This window comes from Oncorhynchus mykiss, chromosome 4 (assembly GCF_057628025.1).
Source record: "Oncorhynchus mykiss isolate SJ-2025 chromosome 4, ASM5762802v1, whole genome shotgun sequence".
Classification (NCBI taxonomy): Eukaryota; Metazoa; Chordata; class Actinopteri; order Salmoniformes; family Salmonidae; genus Oncorhynchus; species Oncorhynchus mykiss.
The window spans coordinates 9,671,992-9,697,004 of NC_143025.1; the positions used below are offsets into that span (position 1 = coordinate 9,671,992).

The window sequence follows — 25,013 nt, forward strand, 5'->3', positions numbered from 1 at the left end:
TGTCTCTCTATTGCGACAGCTGTGGACACAGCCAACTTCTCTGCTGTGGTTGTTGTTGCTATCAGTGTTAAGGTCAAGGTTATTTCTTGCCCCTACAGATCTGATCGATGCCGCTCTGCTCTACCACTGAGCCTGGATACAGGGACTGTTCCTCAAACTCAACATTAATGGCCTTACAGTAGAGTGGGCTATCCCCGAAGTTGAGTCCCTCAGGTTAGGTTACTTTATACCAGCCACTCGGGTCCCCGATATCTGGTCCCCGATAGGCTAATTAACCAGATGCAAAACAAAATCCTAAATTAATCCAGTCTCTTTCAGAAACCTAGAGTAAAACGTCATAGTCTTTGATGACATGGGGTTTCAGAACAATAAAGCAGTTTTTTTTATTTTTATATCAGAAACAGGCATAAAATAATCACATCAATCAATCAATATCACCAATCAATGATAGGCAACCATCGACAGTACATTGAATTGATAGACACCTTCAGTGCCCTCTACTAAACCCTTATTGCTATGCCAATAAAATATTTTTTGGGGGGTCTATTACAGTTTTATTTTACATATTTAATAACAAACAGTCCATCTGCAACTCTATCAACAGTTTTATTTTCCATATTTAATAACAAACGATCCATCTGCAACTCTATCAACAGTTTTATTTTCCATATTTAATAACAAACGATCCATCTGCAACTCTATCAACAGTTTTATTTTCCATATTTAATAACAAACGATCCATCTGCAACTCTATCAACAGTTTTATTTTCCATATTTAATAAACGATCCATCTGCAACTCTATCAACAGTTGTATTTACATATTTAATAACAAACGGTATGCAAATTGGAGTGGGTCTAGGGTTTCCGGGAGGTTGCTGTTGATGTGAGCCATGACCAGCCTTTCAAAGCACTTCATGGTTACCGACATGACTGCTACGGGGCAGTAGTCATTTAGGCAGGTTACCATCGCTTCCTTGGGCACTGGGACTATGGTGGTCTACTTGAAACATGTAGGTATTACAGACTCAGTCAGGGAGATGTTGAAAATGTCAGTGAAGACACTTGCCAGTTGGTCTACACATGCTATTAGTACACGTCCTGGTAATCCGTCTGCCCCTGCGTCCTTGTGAATGTTGACCTGTTTAAAGGTCTTGCTCACATCGGCTACGGAGAGCATGATCACACAGTCGTCCGGAACAGATGGTGCTCTCATGCATGCGTCAGTGTTGCTTGCCTTGAAGGGAGCGTAAAAGGCATTTAGCTTGTCTGGTAGGCTCGTGTCACTGGGCAGCTCGCGGCTCGGTTTCCCTTTGTATCTGTAATAGTTTTCAGGCCCTGCCACATCCAACGAGCGTCAGAGCTGGTGTAGCAGGATTCAGTCTTAATCCTGTATTGACGCTTTGCCTGTTTGATGGTTCATCTGAGGGCGTAGCGGGATTTCTTATAAGCGTCCGGATTTGTGTCCCGCTCCTCGAAAGTGGCAGCTCTAGCATTTAGCTCGATGAGGATGTTGCCTGTAATCCATAGCTTCTGGTTGGGATATGTACGTACGGTCACTGTGGGAACGACGTCGTCGATGCACTTATTGATGAAGCCGGTGACTGAGGTGGTATACTCCTCAATGACATTGGATGAATACCAGAACATATTCCAGTCTGTGCCAGCAAAACATTCCTGTAGCGTAGCATCCGCGTCATCTGACCACTTCCGTATTAAGCAAATCACTGGTGCTTCCTGCTTTAGTTTGCTTGTAAGCAGGAATCAGGAGGATAGAGTTATGGTCAGATTTGCCAAATCGAGGGTGCATGCGTCTCTGTGTGTGGAGTAAATGTGATCTAGAGTTTTTTTTCCCTCTGGTTGCACATGTGACGTGCTGGTAGAAATGAGGTGAAATGGATTTAAGTTTGCCTGCATTAAAGTCCCCGGCCACTAGGAGCGCCACTTCTGTGTGAGCATTTTCTAGTTTGCTTATGGCCTTATACATCTCGTTGAGTGCGGACTTAGTGTCAGCATTGGTTTGTGGTGGTAAATAGACGGCTACGAATAATATAGATGAGAACTCTCTTGGTAGATTGTGTGGTGTTATGAGGTACTCTACCTCAGGAGAGCAATACCTCGAGACTTCTTTAATATCAATGAGGTATTCTTAAGGATTCCTCCTAGATGTTTACTTTAACTGCATATAATAAAAATGTAAATATAAGTATAATAAGGAAAGTCAAAAAATTATTGTAAGTTAAAAAGCTACAGCAAAAAATCTTGTTCCAGCAGTTGACGGGTTCTTCCCCTTTTATACCCTCGATCTTCCTTTCTCATTGTGGTTTACACCATCTCCGATGACGCATTCAGTGGTTAACACCCTGTTAGACAGGATGTTCTCTTTCGCAGTATGCCCGCCTTGACAGGATGCCTAATCCTGGCCGCTCTGACCACGGAATTTCCTATGCAAGCTAGCACAATTTAGTACATTCCATTATCAATAACTTTTAAAACATTGCCATTTACTACTTGGCTCTATTATAATGCTACTCCAACCCAACGTATTAACTCCCATTACATCTTAAACCTTCACCAACTTAAACGTTCACCAACTTAAACCTTCACCATCTTAAACGTTCACCAACTTAAACGTTCACCAACTTAAACTTTCACCAACTTAAACCTTCACCAACTTAAACCTTCACCATCTGAAACCTTCACCATCTTAAACCTTCACCAACTTAAACGTTCACCAACTTAAACCTTTACCAACTTAATCCTTCACCAACTTAAACTTTCACCAACTTAAACCTTCACCAACTTTAACGTTCACCAACTTAAACCTTCACCAACTTAAACGTTCACCAACTTAAACCTTCACCAACTTAATCCTTCACCAACTTAAACTTTCACCAACTTAAACGTTCACCAACTTAAACCTTCACCAACTTAAACCTTCACCATCTTAAACCTTCACCATCTTAAACCTTCACCATCTTAAACCTTCACCATCTTAAACCTTCACCATCTTAAACCTTCACCAACTTAAACCTTCACCAACTTAATCCTTCACCAACTTAAACTTTCACCAATTTAAATCTTCACCAACTTAAACCTTTCATCATTTCAACATTGTAACCTTTCATTATCAACCTCCTACACGCCCTAAGGCCGTGTTCCTCCAAGCTTAACAAACATAGTCTATATGCATCAAACATTAAAGCCAACAACATTATAACATTGTTAACCATTTAACTGCATTACTTCAATCATCATTTACTATCTCCCTTGGTTTTTCCCAATGCATTGCCCAATGCTTTCACCCTTCAATATTTAACATATTTAACCTTTAATTATTCTTTTTTGTAAATTCCAGTCCAAATGTATTTATTTTTGTTCTTATTCTTCTTTTCCTTGGTCAATGTCAATTCTCTCTCAATGTTCATTCTCCTTTGTGCTGTGTGTGTGTGTGTGTGTGTGTGTGTGTGTGTGTGTGTGTGTGTGTGTGTGTGTGTGTGTGTGTGTGTGTGTGTGTGTGTGGGGGGGGGGGGGGGGGGGGGCATACAGGATGCAAATGTGTCTCTAAAATGTCACAGAGAACTGGGCCTCAAACTACTACTCTTGATAACCCGAATAGTTGCAACTGTGTAAACAATGGAAGTGACAACGGACGTACCTCAATAGCTTTAATTCATCAGATGAGTGAGTGTTATTTCTGTTGCAGATCCCCTCTGACTGCAATCAGTTCCTATAAGACAATATCAATAATAATTTCTAAATTATAGATTGAGCAACAGAAGTCACCTTATTCACTGGTTGCTCATTCTGCCTGTCCTCCTCTAGGAGCTGACTCATTCTGCCTGTCCTCCTCTAGGAGCTGACTCATTCTGCCTGTCCTCCTCTAGGAGCTGACTCATTCTGCCTGTCCTCCTCTAGGAGCTGACTCATTCTGCCTATCCTCTTCTAGGAGCTGACTCATTCTGCCTGTCCTCCTCTAGGAGCTGACTCATTCTGCCTGTCCTCCTCTAGGAGCTGACTCATTCTGCCTGTCCTCCTCTAGGAGCTGACTCATTCTGCCTATCCTCTTCTAGGAGCTGACTCATTCTGCCTGTCCTCCTCTAGGAGCTGACTCATTCTGCCTGTCCTCCTCTAGGAGCTGACTCATTCTGCCTGTCCTCCTCTAGGAGCTGACTCATTCTGCCTGTCCTCTTCTAGGAGCTGACTCATTCTGCCTGTTCTCCTCTAGGAGTTGACTCATTCTGCCTGTCCTCCTCTAGGAGCTGACTCATTCTGCCTGTCATCCTCTAGGAGCTGACTCATTCTGCCTGTCCTCCTCTAGGAGCTGACTCATTCTGCCTGTTCTCCTCTAGGAGCTGACTCATTCTGCCTGTCATCCTCTAGGAGCTGACTCATTCTGCCTGTCCTCCTCTAGGAGCTGACTCATTCTGCCTGTCCTCTTCTAGGAGCTGACTCATTCTGCCTGTCCTCCTCTAGGAGCTGACTCATTCTGCCTGTCCTCTTCTAGGAGCTGACTCATTCTGCCTGTTCTCCTCTAGGAGTTGACTCATTCTGCCTGTTATCTTCTAGGAGCTGACTCATTCTGCCTGTCCTCCTCTAGGAGCTGACTCATTCTGCCTGTCATCCTCTAGGAGCTGACTCATTCTGCCTGTCCTCCTCTAGGAGCTGACTCATTCTGCCTGTCCTCTTCTAGGAGCTGACTCATTCTGCCTGTTCTCCTCTAGGAGCTGACTCATTCTGCCTGTCCTCTTCTAGGAGCTGACTCAATCTGCCTGTTCTCCTCTAGCTGCTGACTCATTCTGCCATGTCCTACTCTAGATGTGAGGAGCTGACTCATTCTGCCTGTCCTCCTCTAGGAGCTGACTCATTCTGCCTGTCCTCCTCTAGGAGCTGACTTATTCTGCCTGTCCTCCTCTAGGAGCTGACTCATTCTGCCTGTCCTCCTCTAGGTGTGAGGAGCTGACTCATTCTGCCTGTCCTCCTCTAGGAGCTGACTCATTCTGCCTTTCCTCCTCTAGATGTGAGGAGCTGACTCATTCTGCCTGTCATCCTCTAGGAGCTGACTCATTCTGCCTGTCCTCCTCTAGATGTGAGGAGCTGACTCAATCTGCCTGTCCTCCTCTAGGAGCTGACTCATTCTGCCTTTCCTCCTCTAGATGTGAGGAGCTGACTCATTCTGCCTGTCCTCCTCTAGATGTGAGGAGCTGACTCATTCTGCCTGTCCTCCTCTAGGAGTTGACTCATTCTGTCTGTCATCCTCTAGGAGCTGACTCATTCTGTCTGTCATCCTCAGGAGCTGACTCATTCTACCTGTCCTCCTCTAGATGTGAGGAGCTGACTCATTCTGCCTGTCCTCCTCTAGGAGTTGACTCATTCTGTCTGTCATCCTCTAGGAGCTGACTCATTCTGTCTGTCATCCTCAGGAGCTGACTCATTCTACCTGTCCTCCTCTAGATGTGAGGAGCTGACTCATTCTGCCTGTCCTCCTCTAGGAGTTGACTCATTCTGTCTGTCATCCTCTAGGAGCTGACTCATTCTGTCTGTCATCCTCAGGAGCTGACTCATTCTACCTGTCCTCCTCTAGATGTGAGGAGCTGACTCATTCTGCCTGTCCTCCTCTAGGAGTTGACTCATTCTGCCTGTTATCTTCTAGGAGCTGACTCATTCTGCCTGTCCTCCTCTAGGAGCTGACTCATTCTGCCTGTCATCCTCTAGGAGCTGACTCATTCTGCCTGTCATCCTCTAGGAGCTGACTCATTCTGCCTGTCCTCCTCTAGGAGCTGACTCATTCTGCCTGTCCTCCTCTAGGAGCTGACTCATTCTGCCTGTCATCCTCTAGGAGCTGACTCATTCTGCCTGTCCTCCTCTAGGAGCTGACTCATTCTGCCTGTCCTCCTCTAGGAGCTGACTCATTCTGCCTGTCATCCTCTAGGAGCTGACTCATTCTGCCTGTCATCCTCTAGGAGCTGACTCATTCTGCCTGTCCTCCTCTAGGAGCTGACTCATTCTGCCTGTCCTCCTCTAGGAGCTGACTTATTCTACCTGTCCTCTTCTAGGAGCTGACTCATTCTACCTGTCCTACTCTAGATGTGAGGAGCTGACTCATTCTGCCTGTCCTCCTCTAGGAGCTGACTCATTCTGCCTGTCCTCCTCTAGGAGCTGACTCATTCTACCTGTCCTCCTCTAGATGTGAGGAGCTGACTCATTCTACCTGTCTTCTTCAAGGAGCTGACTCATTCTACCTGTCCTACTCTAGATGTGAGGAGCTGACTCATTCTGCCTGTCCTCCTCTAGGAGCTGACTCATTCTGCCTGTCCTCCTCTAGGAGCTGACTCATTCTACCTGTCCTCCTCTAGATGTGAGGAGCTGACTCATTCTACCTGTCCTCCTCTAGATGTGAGGAGCTGACTCATTCTACCTGTCCTCCTCTAGATGTGAGGAGCTGACTTATTCTGCCTGTCATCCTCTAGGAGCTGACTCATTCTGCCATGTCCTCCTCTAGGAGCTGACTTATTCTACCTGTCATCCTCTAGATGTGAGGAGCTGACTCATTCTGCCTGTCCTCCTCTAGGAGCTGACTCATTCTGCCTTTCCTCCTCTAGATGTGAGGAGCTGACTCATTCTGCCTGTCATCCTCTAGGAGCTGACTCATTCTGCCTGTCCTCCTCTAGATGTGAGGAGCTGACTCAATCTGCCTGTCCTCCTCTAGGAGCTGACTCATTCTGCCTTTCCTCCTCTAGATGTGAGGAGCTGACTCATTCTGCCTGTCCTCCTCTAGATGTGAGGAGCTGACTCATTCTGCCTGTCCTCCTCTAGGAGTTGACTCATTCTGTCTGTCATCCTCTAGGAGCTGACTCATTCTGTCTGTCATCCTCAGGAGCTGACTCATTCTACCTGTCCTCCTCTAGATGTGAGGAGCTGACTCATTCTGCCTGTCCTCCTCTAGGAGTTGACTCATTCTGTCTGTCATCCTCTAGGAGCTGACTCATTCTGTCTGTCATCCTCAGGAGCTGACTCATTCTACCTGTCCTCCTCTAGATGTGAGGAGCTGACTCATTCTGCCTGTCCTCCTCTAGGAGTTGACTCATTCTGTCTGTCATCCTCTAGGAGCTGACTCATTCTGTCTGTCATCCTCAGGAGCTGACTCATTCTACCTGTCCTCCTCTAGATGTGAGGAGCTGACTCATTCTGCCTGTCCTCCTCTAGGAGTTGACTCATTCTGCCTGTTATCTTCTAGGAGCTGACTCATTCTGCCTGTCCTCCTCTAGGAGCTGACTCATTCTGCCTGTCATCCTCTAGGAGCTGACTCATTCTGCCTGTCATCCTCTAGGAGCTGACTCATTCTGCCTGTCCTCCTCTAGGAGCTGACTCATTCTGCCTGTCCTCCTCTAGGAGCTGACTCATTCTGCCTGTCATCCTCTAGGAGCTGACTCATTCTGCCTGTCCTCCTCTAGGAGCTGACTCATTCTGCCTGTCCTCCTCTAGGAGCTGACTCATTCTGCCTGTCATCCTCTAGGAGCTGACTCATTCTGCCTGTCATCCTCTAGGAGCTGACTCATTCTGCCTGTCATCCTCTAGGAGCTGACTCATTCTGCCTGTCCTCCTCTAGGAGCTGACTCATTCTGCCTGTCCTCTTCTAGGAGCTGACTCATTCTACCTGTCCTACTCTAGATGTGAGGAGCTGACTCATTCTGCCTGTCCTCCTCTAGGAGCTGACTCATTCTGCCTGTCCTCCTCTAGGAGCTGACTCATTCTACCTGTCCTCCTCTAGATGTGAGGAGCTGACTCATTCTACCTGTCTTCTTCTAGGAGCTGACTCATTCTACCTGTCCTACTCTAGATGTGAGGAGCTGACTCATTCTGCCTGTCCTCCTCTAGGAGCTGACTCATTCTGCCTGTCCTCCTCTAGGAGCTGACTCATTCTACCTGTCCTCCTCTAGATGTGAGGAGCTGACTCATTCTACCTGTCCTCCTCTAGATGTGAGGAGCTGACTCATTCTACCTGTCCTCCTCTAGATGTGAGGAGCTGACTTATTCTGCCTGTCATCCTCTAGGAGCTGACTCATTCTGCCATGTCCTCCTCTAGGAGCTGACTTATTCTACCTGTCATCCTCTAGATGTGAGGAGCTGACTTATTCTGCCTGTCATCCTCTAGGAGCTGACTCATTCTGCCTGTCATCCTCTAGGAGCTGACTTATTCTGCCTGTCCTCCTCTAAGAGCTGACTCATTCTGCCTTTCTTCCTCTAGATGTGAGGAGCTGACTCATTCTGCCTGTCCTCCTCTAGGAGCTGACTCATTCTGCCTGTCATCCTCAGGAGCTGACTCATTCTGCCTGTCATCCTCAGGAGCTGACTCATTCTGCCTTTCCTCCTCTAGGAGTTGACTCATTCTGTCTGTCATCCTCAGGAGCTGACTCATTCTGCCTGTCCTCCTCTAGGAGTAGACTCATTCTGTCTGTCATCCTCAGGAGCTGACTCATTCTGCCTGTCCTCCTCTAGGAGTTGACTCATTCTGTCTGTCATCCTCAGGAGCTGACTCATTCTGCCTGTCCTCCTCTAGATGTGAGGAGCTGACTCATTCTGCCTGTCATCCTCTAGGAGCTGACTCATTCTACCTGTCCTCCTCTAGATGTGAGGAGCTGACTCATTCTGCCTGTCCTCCACTAGGTGTGAAATGCTGACCTATTCTGCCTGTACTCCTCTAGGAGCTGACTTATTCTGCCTGTCATCCTCTAGGAGCTGACTCATTCTGCCATGTCCTCCTCTAGGTGTGTGGAGCTGACTCATTCTGCCTGTCATCCTCTAGGAGCTGACTCATTCTGCCTGTCCTCCTCTAGATGTGAGGAGCTGACTCAATCTGCCTGTCCTCCTCTAGGAGCTGACTCATTCTGCCTTTCCTCCTCTAGGTGTGAGGAGCTGACTCATTCTGCCTGTGCTCCTCCAGGTGTGAGGAGCTGACTCATTCTGCCTGTGCTCCTCCAGGTGTGAGGAGCTGACTCATTCTGCAGGTGCTCCTCTAGGTGTGAGGAGCTGACTCATTCTGCCTGTGCTCCTCTAGGTGTGAGGAGCTGACTCATTCTGCCTGTGCTCCTCTAGGTGTGTGGAGCTGATCATCGGAGAACAGATGAATAAGTACAGTGCCAGACTGAAGGACATCAACAGTCTGGAGTTTGCTGAGAACAAGGCCAAGAGCAGACTGACACACATCAGGAAGTCCATGGTAAGGCACCAGGACAACAGGGGGTTGTATTCATTAGGCATCAAATGGAAGAAAACAGACAGAAAATTGGAGGGACTTTCTGGACTTGTCCAATAAGAGGGGCTCATTTTCATTGCAAAATGTTTTAAAGCGTTTTCTGTCGCATAACCTAATGAACACGACCCAGGGGTCTCGTGTGAGGAGAAATGTAACCTTACCCTCTGACTGAGGTCATCATAGACCTCCCTCTCTGTCTTCCAGTGGTTGACTTTAAACCTTTAACCCTTAATTTTTCTCACACAATGTAATGTCCTCCAACGAAGGTTACCCCCTCTAACCCTATTCTCCCCTTACCCCACTCCAGAAACCTGTACTAATCGCTGTTAAGTTTATTGGCATAACCCGCACGACCACTCCGGTATGTATTCTTAGTATATACTCCATGTGACCACACCCAGTCCTGTTAGCCCATTTGTCTGTGGCGCTGTCAATCAACCAGTCCTGTTAGCCCATTTGTCTGTGGTGCTGTCAATCAACCAGTCCTGTTAGCCCATTTATCTGTGGTGCTGACAGTCAATTTTGCATACCCTCACAATGCCATCTCTTCTTTTTTTTTTTTTCTCTCAATCCTTCTCTCTCCCTCCTATATCTCTGTCCTCTCTCACTGTCCTTCTCTCTTTCCCCTTCCTTCTCTCTTTCCCTCCTCTCTGTCCTCTCTCAATCTCCTCTCCCACCTCTCTCTCTCCCTCCTTCTCGCTCTCTCAATCTCCTCTCTTTCTCCCTCCCCTCTCTCCCTTCTTCTCCCTCTCCCTCCTCTATGTCCCCTCTCTCTCTCTCTCTCTCTCTCTCTCTCTCTCTCTCTCTCCCTCTCTCTCTCTCGGTCCTTCTCGCTGTCCCTCTGTCTGTCTTCATCCTCCCTTTCTCTTTCTATTTATTTTCCACAGAACAAATATTTGTGTCATACTCAGCTTGTCACGTACAGTGCGTTCAGAAACTATTCAGTCTCCTTCCCTCTTTCCACATTTTGTTACGTTACAGCTTTATTATTCTAAAATTGATAAAATAAATGTTTTACTTAATCTTCACACAATACCCCATAATGACATCACAATACCCCATAATGACATCACAATACCCCATAATGACATCACAATACCCCACATTGAGTAAAACCTTTTTTTATTTTTTATTTTTGCACATAAAAAAAGACCATCTCTGCAGCACTCCACCAATCAGGCCTTTATGGTAGAGTGGCCAGATGGAAGCCACTCCTCAGTAAAAGGCACATGACAGCCCGCGTTGAGTTTGTCAAAAGGACTCTCAGACCATGAGAAACAATAATCTCTGGTCTGATGAAACCAAGATCGAACACTTTGTCTTGAATGCCAAGCGTCACTTCTGGAGGAAACCGGGCACCATCCCTACGGTGAAGCATGGGGGTGGCAGCATCATGCTGTGGGGATGGTTTTCAAAGGCAGGGCCTGGGAGACTAGTCAGGATCGAGGGAAAGATGAACGGAGAAAAGTACAGAGATCCAGAGTGCTCAGGACCTCAGACTGGGGAGAAGGTTCATCTTCCAACAGGTCGACGACCCTAAGCACATAGCCAATTGGCTTCGGGACGAGTCTCTGAATGTCCTTTAGTGGCCCAGCCAGAGCCTGGACTTGAACCCGATTAAACATCTTTGGAGAGACCTGAAAATAGCTGTGCAACGATGCTCCACATCCAACCTGACAGAGTTTGAGAGATCTGCAGACAAGAATGAGAGAAACTCCCCAAATACAGGTGTGCCAAGCTTGTAGCGTCATACCCAAGAAAACTCAAAGCTGTAATCGCTGCCAAAGGTGCTTCAACAGAGTACTGAGTAAAGGGTCTGAATGCTTACACTTCCGTTCAAAAGTTTGGGGTCACGTAGAAATGTCCTTGTTTTTGAAAGAAAAGCAAATTTTTTGCCCATTAAAATAGCATCACATTGATCAGAAATACAGTGTAGACATTGTTAATGACTATTGAAACTGGAAACGGAAAGGGAATATCTACATAGGCGTACAGAGGCCCATTATCAGCAACCATCACTCCTGTGTTCTAATGGCACGTTGTGTTAGCTAATCCAAGTTTATCATTTTAAAAGTCTAATTGGTCATGAGAAAACCCTTTTGCAATTATGTTAGCATAGCTGAAAACTGTTGTTCTGATTAAAGATGCAATAAAACTGGCCTTCTTTAGACGAGTTGAGTATCTGGAGCATCAGAATTTGTGGGTTCGATTACAGGCTCAAAATAGCCAGAAACAAATAACTTTCTTCTGAAACTCGTCAGTCTATTCTTGTTCTGAGAAAAGAATGCTATTCCATGCGAGAAATTGCCAAGAAACTGCCAAGAAACTGAAGATCTCGTACAACTCTGTGTCCTACTCCCTTCACAGAACAGCGTAAACTGTCTCTAACCAGAATAGAAAGAGGCGTGGGAGGCCCCAGTGCACAAGTGAGCAAGAGGAAAAGTACATTAGTGTCTAGTTTGAGAAACAGACGCCTCAAAAGTCCTCAACTGGCAGCTTCATTAAATAGTACCCGCAAAACACCACTCTCGACTTCAACAGTGAAGATGCGACTCCGGGATGCTGGCCTTCTAGGCAGAGTTCCTCTGTCCAGTGTCTGTGTTCTTTTGCCCATCTTAATCTTTTATTTTTATTGGCCAGTCTGAGATATGGCTTTTTCTTTGCATCTCTGCTTAGAAGACCAGCATCCCGGAGTCGCCTCTTCACTGTTGACGTTGAGACTGGTGTTAAAAAAACATTTCTAAAAACCTGTTTTTGCTTTGACATTATTTTCATGCATGTTAACATTAGAAGCCTCCTCCCTAAGTTTGTTTCATTCACTGGTTTAGCACACTCTGCCAACCCGGATGTCCTAGCCGTGTCTGAATACTGGCTTAGGAGGACCACCAAAAATCCTGAAATTTCCATCCCTAACTATAACATTTTCTGACAAGCTAGAACTGCCAAAGGGGGTGGGGTTGCAATCTATTGCAGAGATAGCCTGCAGAGTTCTGTCTTACTATCCAGGTCTGTACCCAAACAATTCGAGCTTCTACTTTTAAAAATCCACCTTTCCAGAAACAAGCCTCTAACCATTGCCGCTTGATATAGACCACCCTCTGTCCCCAGCTGTGCCCTGGACACCATATGTGAATTGATTGCCCCCCATCTATCTTCAGAGCTCATGCTGCTAGGTGACCTAAACTGGGACATGCTTAACACCCCGGCCATCCTACAATCTAAGCTTGATGCCCTCAATCTCATACAAATTATAAATGCACCCATCAGGTACAACCCCAAATCCGTAAACACGGGCACCCTCATAGATATCATCCTAAGCAACTTGCCCTCCAAATACACTTCTGCTGTTTTCAACCAAGATCTCAGCGATCACTGCCTCATTGCCTGCATCTGTAATGGGTCTGCGGTCAAACGACCACCCCTCATCACTGTCAAACGCTCCCTAAAACACTTCAGCGAGCAGGCCTTTCTAATCGACCTGGCCCGGGTATCCTGGAAGGATATTGACCTCATCCCGTCAGTAGAGGATGCCTGATTATTCTTTAAAAGTGCCTTCCTCACCATCTTAAGTAAGCATGCCCCATTCAAAAATGTAGAACCAGGAACAGATATAGCGCTTTGTTCTCTCCAGACCTGATTGCCCTTAACCAGCACAAACACATCCTGTGGCATTTTGCATTAGCATCGAATAGCCCCCACGACATGCAACATTTCAAGGAAGTCAGGAACCAATATACACAGGTAGTTAGGAAAGCTGAGGCTAGTTTTTTCAAGCAGAAATTTGCATCCTGTAGCACAAACTTAAAAAGGTTCTGGGACACTGTAAATAGCCCATCTGTAAATAGCCCATCCAACTACCTCATCCCCATACGGTATTTATTTATTTATCCTGCTCCTTTGCACCCCAGTATCACTACTTGCACATTCATCTTCTGCACATCTACCATTCCAGTGTTTAATTGCTCATTTGTAATTACTTCGCCAACATTGCCACCATTTTTCTACTGTATTATTGACGGTATGTTTGTTTATTCCATGTGTAACTCTGTGTTGTTGTATGTGTCGAACTGCTTTGCTTTATCTTGGCCAGGTCGCAGTTGTAAATGAGAACTTGTTCTCAACTTGTCTACCTGGTTAAATAAAGGTGAAATAAAAAAAATGAAAAATAAAATAAATGATGCGGTATTGTGTGTGTGCGTATATTGATGAGAGCAAAAAAATGTAATCAATTTTAGAATAAGGCTGTAATGTAACAAAATGTGGAAAAAGTCAAGGGGTCTGAATACTTTGCGAATGCACTATCTCCACACCGATGACACCATTGATTTGTAATAAATATCAACCTTTAATTTATTATGTGTTAATTCAAACAGTTCTATGATGAATGTATTATGACTGTCAACGGTCATTACTAGGTCACGTGAGCGAAATGAGAGCTGTGGTTGGTTCATTGGACAGATGGGCAGAGCGGTGGTTGCTTTGTTGGACAGATGGGCAGAGCAGTGGTTGGTTTGTTGGACAGATGGGCAGAGCAGTGGTTGGTTCGTTGGACAGATTGTTAGAGCAGTGGTTGGTTCGTTGGACAGATTGTTAGAGCAGTGGTTGGTTCGTTGGACAGATAGGCAGAGCAGTGGTTGCTTTGTTGGACAGATGGGCAGAGCAGTGGTTGGTTCGTTGGACAGATTGGTAGAGCAGTGGTTGGTTTGTTGGACAGATTTGCAGAGCAGTGGTTGCTTTGTTGGACAGATAGGCAGAGCAGTGGTTGGTTCGTTGGACAGATTGGTAGAGCAGTGGTTGGTTCGTTGGACAGATTTGCAGAGCAGTGGTTGCTTTGTTGGACAGATAGGCAGAGCAGTGGTTGCTTTGTTGGACAGATGGGCAGAGCAGTGGTTGGTTCGTTGGACAGATTGGTAGAGCAGTGGTTGGTTTGTTGGACAGATGGGCAGAGCGGTGGTTGCTTTGTTGGACAGATTGTTAGAGCAGTGGTTGGTTTGTTGGACAGATGGGCAGAGCAGTGGTTGGTTCGTTGGACAGATAGGCAGAGCAGTGGTTGGTTCGTTGGACAGATTGGTAGAGCAGTGGTTGGTTTGTTGGACAGATTTGCAGAGCAGTGGTTGCTTTGTTGGACAGATGGGCAGAGCAGTAGTTGGTTCGTTGGACAGATAGACAGAGCGGTGGTTGGTTCGTTGGACAGATAGGCAGAGCAGTGGTTGCTTTGTTGGACAGATAGGCAGAGCAGTGGTTGATTCGTTGGACAGATAGGCAGAGCAGTGGTTGATTCGTTGGACAGATAGGCAGAGCAGTGGTTGATTCGTTGGACAGATAGGCAGAGCAGTGGTTGGTTCGTTGGACAGATAGGCAGAGCAGTGGTTGGTTTCTGTTAGCATGCATTGTTTAATTTCTGTTTTGAAATGTTGCATCCCGACCAAACCAAACCCCAAGGCTAACACAACATGTTTTTAAAAAATATATATGTTTTTGCTTCACAACATAATAACACGTAGCCTAACACAGATCAAAAGGTCATGCCTGTGTGTGCCTGCGTGTCCGCTACAGTTTGTTGGTTTTCTAACACTCGTGAAGTAGCTTTGTCATAACGCTGCATAAAAATAGTCAAGAAAAATATGCACATCACTGTATAAATGACCATCGTCAACCGTATCACTGTATAAATGACCCTCGTCAACCGTATCACTGTATAAATGACCCTCGTCAACCGTATCACTGTATAAATGACCCTTGTCAACCGTATCACAGTTTAAATGACCCTCGTCAACCGTATCACAGTTTAAATGACCCTCGTCAACTATATCACTGTATAAATTACCCTCGTCAACCGTATCACTGTATAAATTACCCTCGTCAACCGTATCACTGTATAAATGACCCTCGTCAACCGTATCACAGTTTAAATGACCCTCGTCAACCGTATCACAGTTTAAATGACCCTCGTCAACCATATCACAGTATAAATGACCCTCGTCAACTATATCACTGTATAAATTACCCTCGTCAACCGTATCACTGTATAAATGACCCTCGTCAACCGTATCACTGTATAAATGACCCTCGTCAACCGTATCACAGTATAAATGACCCTCGTCAACCGTATCACTGTATAAATGACCCTCGTCAACCGTATCACTGTATAAATGACCCTCGTCAACCGTATCGCTGTATAAATGACCCTCGTCAACCGTATCGCTGTATAAATGACCCTCGTCAACCGTATCACAGTATAAATGACCCTCGTCAACCGTATCCACAGTATAAATGACCCTCGTCAACCGTATCACTGTATAAATTACCCTCGTCAACCGTATCGCTGTAGAAATGACCCTCGTCAACCGTATCGCTGTATAAATGACCCTCGTCAACCGTATCACAGTATAAATGACCCTCGTCAACCGTATCGCAGTATAAATGACCCTCGTCAACCGTATCCACAGTATAAATGACCCTTGTCAACCGTATCCACAGTATAAATGACCCTCGTCAACCGTATCACTGTATAAATGACCCTCGTCAACCGTATCACTGTATAAATGACCCTCGTCAACCGTATCACTGTATAAATGACCATCGTCAACCGTATCACTGTATAAATGACCCTCGTCAACCGTATCACTGTATAAATGACCCTTGTCAACCGTATCACAGTATAAATGACCCTCGTCAACCGTATCACTGTATAAATTACCCTCGTCAACCGTATCACTGTATAAATTACCCTCGTCAACCGTATCACAGTATAAATTACCCTTGTCAACCGTATCACTGTATAAATGACCCTCGTCAACCGTATCACTGTATAAATGACCCTCGTCAACCGTATCACAGTATAAATGACCCTCGTCAACCGTATCACTGTATAAATGACCCTCGTCAACCATATCACTGTTTTAATAACCCTCGTCAACCGTATCACTGTATAAATGACCCTCGTCAACCGTATCCACAGTATAAATGACCCTCGTCAACCGTATCACAGTTTAAATGACCCTCGTCAACCGTATCACTGTATAAATGACCCTCGTCAACTATTTCACTGTATTAATGACCCTCGTCAACCGTATCACAGTATAAATGACCCTCGTCAACCGTATCACTGTATACATGACCCTCGTCAACCGTATCACTGTATAAATGACCCTCGTCAACCGTTTCACAGTTTAAATGACCCTTGTCAACCGTATCACTGTATAAATGACCCTCGTCAACTATTTCACTGTATTAATGACCCTCGTCAACCGTATCACTGTATAAATGACCCTCGTCAACCGTATCACTGTATAAATGACCCTCGTCAACCGTATCGCTGTATAAATGACCCTCGTCAACCGTATCACTGTATAAATGACCCTCGTCAACCGTATCACTGTATAAATGACCCTCGTCAACCATATCACAGTTTAAATGACCCTCGTCAACCGTATCACAGTTTAAATGACCCTCGTCAACTATATCACTGTATAAATTACCCTCGTCAACCGTATCACTGTATAAATTACCCTCGTCAACCGTATCACTGTATAAATGACCCTCGTCAACCGTATCACAGTTTAAATGACCCTCGTCAACCGTATCACAGTTTAAATGACCCTCGTCAACCGTATCACAGTATAAATGACCCTCGTCAACTATATCACTGTATAAATTACCCTCGTCAACCGTATCACTGTATAAATGACCCTCGTCAACCGTATAACTGTATAAATGACCCTCGTCAACCGTATCACAGTATAAATGACCCTCGTCAACCGTATCACTGTATAAATGACCCTCGTCAACCGTATCACTGTATAAATGACCCTCGTCAACCGTATCCACAGTATAAATGACCCTCGTCAACCGTATCCACAGTATAAATGACCCTCGTCAACCGTATCGCTGTATAAATGACCCTCGTCAACCATATCACAGTATAAATGACCCTCGTCAACCGTATCCACAGTATAAATGACCCTCGTCAACCGTATCACTGTATAAATGACCCTCGTCAACCGTATCACTGTATAAATGACCCTCGTCAACCGTATCGCTGTATAAATGACCCTCGTCAACCGTATCGCTGTATAAATGACCCTCGTCAACCGTATCGCTGTATAAATGACCCTCGTCAACCGTATCCACAGTATAAATGACCCTCGTCAACCGTATCCACAGTATAAATGACCCTCGTCAACCGTATCACTGTATAAATGACCCTCGTCAACCGTATCACTGTATAAATGACCCTCGTCAACCGTATCACAGTATAAATGACCCTCGTCAACCGTATCACTGTATAAATGACCCTTGTCAACCGTATCACTGTATAAATGACCCTCGTCAACCGTATCACTGTATAAATGACCCTCGTCAACCGTATCACAGTATAAATGACCCTCGTCAACCGTATCACTGTATAAATTACCCTCGTCAACCGTATCACTGTATAAATTACCCTCGTCAACCGTATCACTGTATAAATGACCCTCGTCAACCGTATCACAGTTTAAATGACCCTCGTCAACCGTATCACTGTATAAATGACCCTCGTCAACCGTATCACAGTATAAATGACCCTCGTCAACCGTATCACTGTATAAATTACCCTCGTCAACCGTATCACTGTATAAATGACCCTCGTCAACCGTATCACAGTTTAAATGACCCTCGTCAACCGTATCACTGTATAAATGACCCTCGTCAACTATTTCACTGTATAAATGACCCTCGTCAACCGTATCACAGTATAAATGACCCTCGTCAACCGTATCACTGTATAAATGACCCTCGTCAACCGTATCACTGTATAAATGACCCTCGTCAACCGTATCACAGTTTAAATGACCCTCGTCAACCGTATCAGTGTATAAATGACCCTCGTCAACCATATCACTGTATTAATGACCCTCGTCAACCGTATCACTGTATAAATGACCCTCGTCAACCGTATCCACAGTATAAATGACCCTCGTCAACCGTATCACTGTATTAATGACCCTCGTCAACTATATCACAGTATAAATGACCCTCGTCAACCGTATCGCAGTATAAATTACCCTTGTCAACCGTATCCACAGTATAAATGACCCTTGTCAACCGTATCCACAGTATAAATGACCCTCGTCAACCGTATCACTGTATAAATGACCCTCGTCAACCGTATCACTGTATAAATGACCCTCGTCAACCGTATCACTGTATAAATGACCATCGTCAACCGTATCACTGTATAAATGACCCTCGTCAACCGTATCACTGTATAAATGACCCTTGTCAACCGTATCACAGTATAAATGACCCTCGTCAACCGTATCACTGTATAAATTACCCTCGTCAACCGTATCACTGTATAAATTACCCTCGTCAACCGTATCACAGTATAAATTACCCTTGTCAACCGTATCACTGTATAAATGACCCTCGTCAACCGTATCACTGTATAAATGACCCTCGTCAACCGTATCACAGTATAAATGACCCTCGTCAACCGTATCACTGTATAAATGACCCTCGTCAACCATATCACTGTTTTAATAACCCTCGTCAACCGTATCACTGTATAAATGACCCTCGTCAACCGTATCCACAGTATAAATGACCCTCGTCAACCGTATCACAGTTTAAATGACCCTCGTCAACCGTATCACTGTATAAATGACCCTCGTCAACTATTTCACTGTATTAATGACCCTCGTCAACCGTATCACAGTATAAATGACCCTCGTCAACCGTATCACTGTATACATGACCCTCGTCAACCGTATCACTGTATAAATGACCCTCGTCAACCGTTTCACAGTTTAAATGACCCTTGTCAACCGTATCACTGTATAAATGACCCTCGTCAACTATTTCACTGTATTAATGACCCTCGTCAACCGTATCACTGTATAAATGACCCTCGTCAACCGTATCACTGTATAAATGACCCTCGTCAACCGTATCGCTGTATAAATGACCCTCGTCAACCGTATCACTGTATAAATGACCCTCGTCAACCGTATCACTGTATAAATGACCCTCGTCAACCATATCACAGTTTAAATGACCCTCGTCAACCGTATCACAGTTTAAATGACCCTCGTCAACTATATCACTGTATAAATTACCCTCGTCAACCGTATCACTGTATAAATTACCCTCGTCAACCGTATCACTGTATAAATGACCCTCGTCAACCGTATCACAGTTTAAATGACCCTCGTCAACCGTATCACAGTTTAAATGACCCTCGTCAACCGTATCACAGTATAAATGACCCTCGTCAACTATATCACTGTATAAATTACCCTCGTCAACCGTATCACTGTATAAATGACCCTCGTCAACCGTATAACTGTATAAATGACCCTCGTCAACCGTATCACAGTATAAATGACCCTCGTCAACCGTATCACTGTATAAATGACCCTCGTCAACCGTATCACTGTATAAATGACCCTCGTCAACCGTATCCACAGTATAAATGACCCTCGTCAACCGTATCCACAGTATAAATGACCCTCGTCAACCGTTACGCTGTATAAATGACCCTCGTCAACCGTATCACAGTATAAATGACCCTCGTCAACCGTATCCACAGTATAAATGACCCTCGTCAACCGTATCACTGTATAAATGACCCTCGTCAACCGTATCACTGTATAAATGACCCTCGTCAACCGTATCGCTGTATAAATGACCCTTGTCAACCGTATCGCTGTATAAATGACCCTCGTCAACCGTATCGCTGTATAAATGACCCTCGTCAACCGTATCCACAGTATAAATGACCCTCGTCAACCGTATCCACAGTATAAATGACCCTCGTCAACCGTATCACTGTATAAATGACCCTCGTCAACCGTATCACTGTATAAATGACCCTCGTCAACCGTATCACTGTATAAATGACCCTCGTCAACCGTATCACTGTATAAATGACCCTCGTCAACCGTATCACTGTATAAATGACCCTCGTCAACCGTATCACAGTATAAATGACCCTCGTCAACCGTATCACTGTATAAATTACCCTCGTCAACCGTATCACTGTATAAATTACCCTCGTCAACCGTATCACTGTATAAATGACCCTCGTCAACCGTATCACAGTTTAAATGACCCTCGTCAACCGTATCACTGTATAAATGACCCTCGTCAACCGTATCACAGTATAAATGACCCTCGTCAACCGTATCACTGTATAAATTACCCTCGTCAACCGTATCACTGTATAAATGACCCTCGTCAACCGTATCACAGTTTAAATGACCCTCGTCAACCGTATCACTGTATAAATGACCCTCGTCAACTATTTCACTGTATTAATGACCCTCGTCAACCGTATCACAGTATAAATGACCCTCGTCAACCGTATCACTGTATAAATGACCCTCGTCAACCGTATCACTGTATAAATGACCCTCGTCAACCGTATCCACAGTATAAATGACCCTCGTCAACCGTATCCACAGTATAAATGACCCTCGTCAACCGTTACGCTGTATAAATGACCCTCGTCAACCGTATCACAGTATAAATGACCCTCGTCAACCGTATCCACAGTATAAATGACCCTCGTCAACCGTATCACTGTATAAATGACCCTCGTCAACCGTATCACTGTATAAATGACCCTCGTCAACCGTATCGCTGTATAAATGACCCTTGTCAACCGTATCGCTGTATAAATGACCCTCGTCAACCGTATCGCTGTATAAATGACCCTCGTCAACCGTATCCACAGTATAAATGACCCTCGTCAACCGTATCCACAGTATAAATGACCCTCGTCAACCGTATCACTGTATAAATGACCCTCGTCAACCGTATCACTGTATAAATGACCCTCGTCAACCGTATCACTGTATAAATGACCCTCGTCAACCGTATCACTGTATAAATGACCCTCGTCAACCGTATCACTGTATAAATGACCCTCGTCAACCGTATCACAGTATAAATGACCCTCGTCAACCGTATCACTGTATAAATTACCCTCGTCAACCGTATCACTGTATAAATTACCCTCGTCAACCGTATCACTGTATAAATGACCCTCGTCAACCGTATCACAGTTTAAATGACCCTCGTCAACCGTATCACTGTATAAATGACCCTCGTCAACCGTATCACAGTATAAATGACCCTCGTCAACCGTATCACTGTATAAATTACCCTCGTCAACCGTATCACTGTATAAATGACCCTCGTCAACCGTATCACAGTTTAAATGACCCTCGTCAACCGTATCACTGTATAAATGACCCTCGTCAACTATTTCACTGTATTAATGACCCTCGTCAACCGTATCACAGTATAAATGACCCTCGTCAACCGTATCACTGTATAAATGACCCTCGTCAACCGTATCACTGTATAAATGACCCTCGTCAACCGTATCACAGTTTAAATGACCCTCGTCAACCGTATCAGTGTATAAATGACCCTCGTCAACCATATCACTGTATAAATGACCCTCGTCAACCGTATCACAGTTTAAATGACCCTCGTCAACCGTATCAGTGTATAAATGACCCTCGTCAACCATATCACTGTATTAATGACCCTCGTCAACCGTATCACTGTATAAATGACCCTCGTCAACCGTATCCACAGTATAAATGACCCTCGTCAACCGTATCACTGTATTAATGACCCTCGTCAACTATATCACAGTATAAATGACCCTCGTCAACCGTATCGCAGTATAAATGACCCTCGTCAACCGTATCCACAGTATAAATGACCCTTGTCAACCGTATCCACAGTATAAATGACCCTCGTCAACCGTATCACTGTATAAATGACCCTCGTCAACCGTATCACTGTATAAATGACCATCGTCAACCGTATCACTGTATAAATGACCCTCGTCAACCGTATCACTGTATAAATGACCCTTGTCAACCGTATCACAGTATAAATGACCCTCGTCAACCGTATCACTGTATAAATTACCCTCGTCAACCGTATCACTGTATAAATTACCCTCGTCAACCGTATCACAGTATAAATTACCCTTGTCAACCGTATCACTGTATAAATGACCCTCGTCAACCGTATCACTGTATAAATGACCCTCGTCAACCGTATCACAGTATAAATGACCCTCGTCAACCGTATCACTGTATAAATGACCCTCGTCAACCATATCACTGTTTTAATAACCCTCGTCAACCGTATCACTGTATAAATGACCCTCGTCAACCGTATCCACAGTATAAATGACCCTCGTCAACCGTATCACAGTTTAAATGACCCTCGTCAACCGTATCACTGTATAAATGACCCTCGTCAACTATTTCACTGTATTAATGACCCTCGTCAACCGTATCACAGTATAAATGACCCTCGTCAACCGTATCACTGTATACATGACCCTCGTCAACCGTATCACTGTATAAATGACCCTCGTCAACCGTTTCACAGTTTAAATGACCCTTGTCAACCGTATCACTGTATAAATGACCCTCGTCAACTATTTCACTGTATTAATGACCCTCGTCAACCGTATCACTGTATAAATGACCCTCGTCAACCGTATTACTGTATAAATGACCCTCGTCAACCGTATCGCTGTATAAATGACCCTCGTCAACCGTATCACTGTATAAATGACCCTCGTCAACCGTATCACTGTATAAATGACCCTCGTCAACCATATCACAGTTTAAATGACCCTCGTCAACCGTATCACAGTTTAAATGACCCTCGTCAACTATATCACTGTATAAATTACCCTCGTCAACCGTATCACTGTATAAATTACCCTCGTCAACCGTATCACTGTATAAATGACCCTCGTCAACCGTATCACAGTTTAAATGACCCTCGTCAACCGTATCACAGTTTAAATGACCCTCGTCAACCGTATCACAGTATAAATGACCCTCGTCAACTATATCACTGTATAAATTACCCTCGCAACCGTATCACTGTATAAATGACCCTCGTCAACCGTATAACTGTATAAATGACCCTCGTCAACCGTATCACAGTATAAATGACCCTCGTCAACCGTATCACTGTATAAATGACCCTCGTCAACCGTATCACTGTATAAATGACCCTCGTCAACCGTATCCACAGTATAAATGACCCTCGTCAACCGTATCCACAGTATAAATGACCCTCGTCAACCGTATCACTGTATTAATGACCCTCGTCAACTATATCACAGTATAAATGACCCTCGTCAACCGTATCGCAGTATAAATGACCCTCGTCAACCGTATCCACAGTATAAATGACCCTTGTCAACCGTATCCACAGTATAAATGACCCTCGTCAACCGTATCACTGTATAAATGACCCTCGTCAACCGTATCACTGTATAAATGACCCTCGTCAACCGTATCACTGTATAAATGACCATCGTCAACCGTATCACTGTATAAATGACCCTCGTCAACCGTATCACTGTATAAATGACCCTTGTCAACCGTATCACAGTATAAATGACCCTCGTCAACCGTATCACTGTATAAATTACCCTCGTCAACCGTATCACTGTATAAATTACCCTCGTCAACCGTATCACAGTATAAATTACCCTTGTCAACCGTATCACTGTATAAATGACCCTCGTCAACCGTATCACTGTATAAATGACCCTCGTCAACCGTATCACAGTATAAATGACCCTCGTCAACCGTATCACTGTATAAATGACCCTCGTCAACCATATCACTGTTTTAATAACCCTCGTCAACCGTATCACTGTATAAATGACCCTCGTCAACCGTATCCACAGTATAAATGACCCTCGTCAACCGTATCACAGTTTAAATGACCCTCGTCAACCGTATCACTGTATAAATGACCCTCGTCAACTATTTCACTGTATTAATGACCCTCGTCAACCGTATCACAGTATAAATGACCCTCGTCAACCGTATCACTGTATACATGACCCTCGTCAACCGTATCACTGTATAAATGACCCTCGTCAACCGTTTCACAGTTTAAATGACCCTTGTCAACCGTATCACTGTATAAATGACCCTCGTCAACTATTTCACTGTATTAATGACCCTCGTCAACCGTATCACTGTATAAATGACCCTCGTCAACCGTATCACTGTATAAATGACCCTCGTCAACCGTATCGCTGTATAAATGACCCTCGTCAACCGTATCACTGTATAAATGACCCTCGTCAACCGTATCACTGTATAAATGACCCTCGTCAACCATATCACAGTTTAAATGACCCTCGTCAACCGTATCACAGTTTAAATGACCCTCGTCAACTATATCACTGTATAAATTACCCTCGTCAACCGTATCACTGTATAAATTACCCTCGTCAACCGTATCACTGTATAAATGACCCTCGTCAACCGTATCACAGTTTAAATGACCCTCGTCAACCGTATCACAGTTTAAATGACCCTCGTCAACCGTATCACAGTATAAATGACCCTCGTCAACTATATCACTGTATAAATTACCCTCGTCAACCGTATCACTGTATAAATGACCCTCGTCAACCGTATAACTGTATAAATGACCCTCGTCAACCGTATCACAGTATAAATGACCCTCGTCAACCGTATCACTGTATAAATGACCCTCGTCAACCGTATCACTGTATAAATGACCCTCGTCAACCGTATCCACAGTATAAATGACCCTCGTCAACCGTATCCACAGTATAAATGACCCTCGTCAACCGTATCGCTGTATAAATGACCCTCGTCAACCATATCACAGTATAAATGACCCTCGTCAACCGTATCCACAGTATAAATGACCCTCGTCAACCGTATCACTGTATAAATG

General features: G+C 44.6%; 1 protein-coding gene across 2 annotated transcripts in view; it reads left to right on the forward strand.

Moving 5' to 3' along the window:
* Nucleotides 1-25,013, forward strand: part of LOC110522717 (unconventional myosin-IXAb) — a 270,164-nt gene that overhangs the window by 223,399 nt on the left and 21,752 nt on the right. Inside the window, exons 38-39 of one of the 2 annotated variants that reach the window (XM_090231067.1) lie at nucleotides 9,095-9,218; nucleotides 9,562-9,615. In XM_090231067.1, coding sequence (XP_090087193.1) covers nucleotides 9,095-9,218; nucleotides 9,562-9,615 — 178 coding nt within the window. The remainder of the gene's footprint in view (nucleotides 1-9,094; nucleotides 9,219-9,561; nucleotides 9,616-25,013) is intronic. The other variant, XM_090231068.1, reaches the window with a different exon arrangement.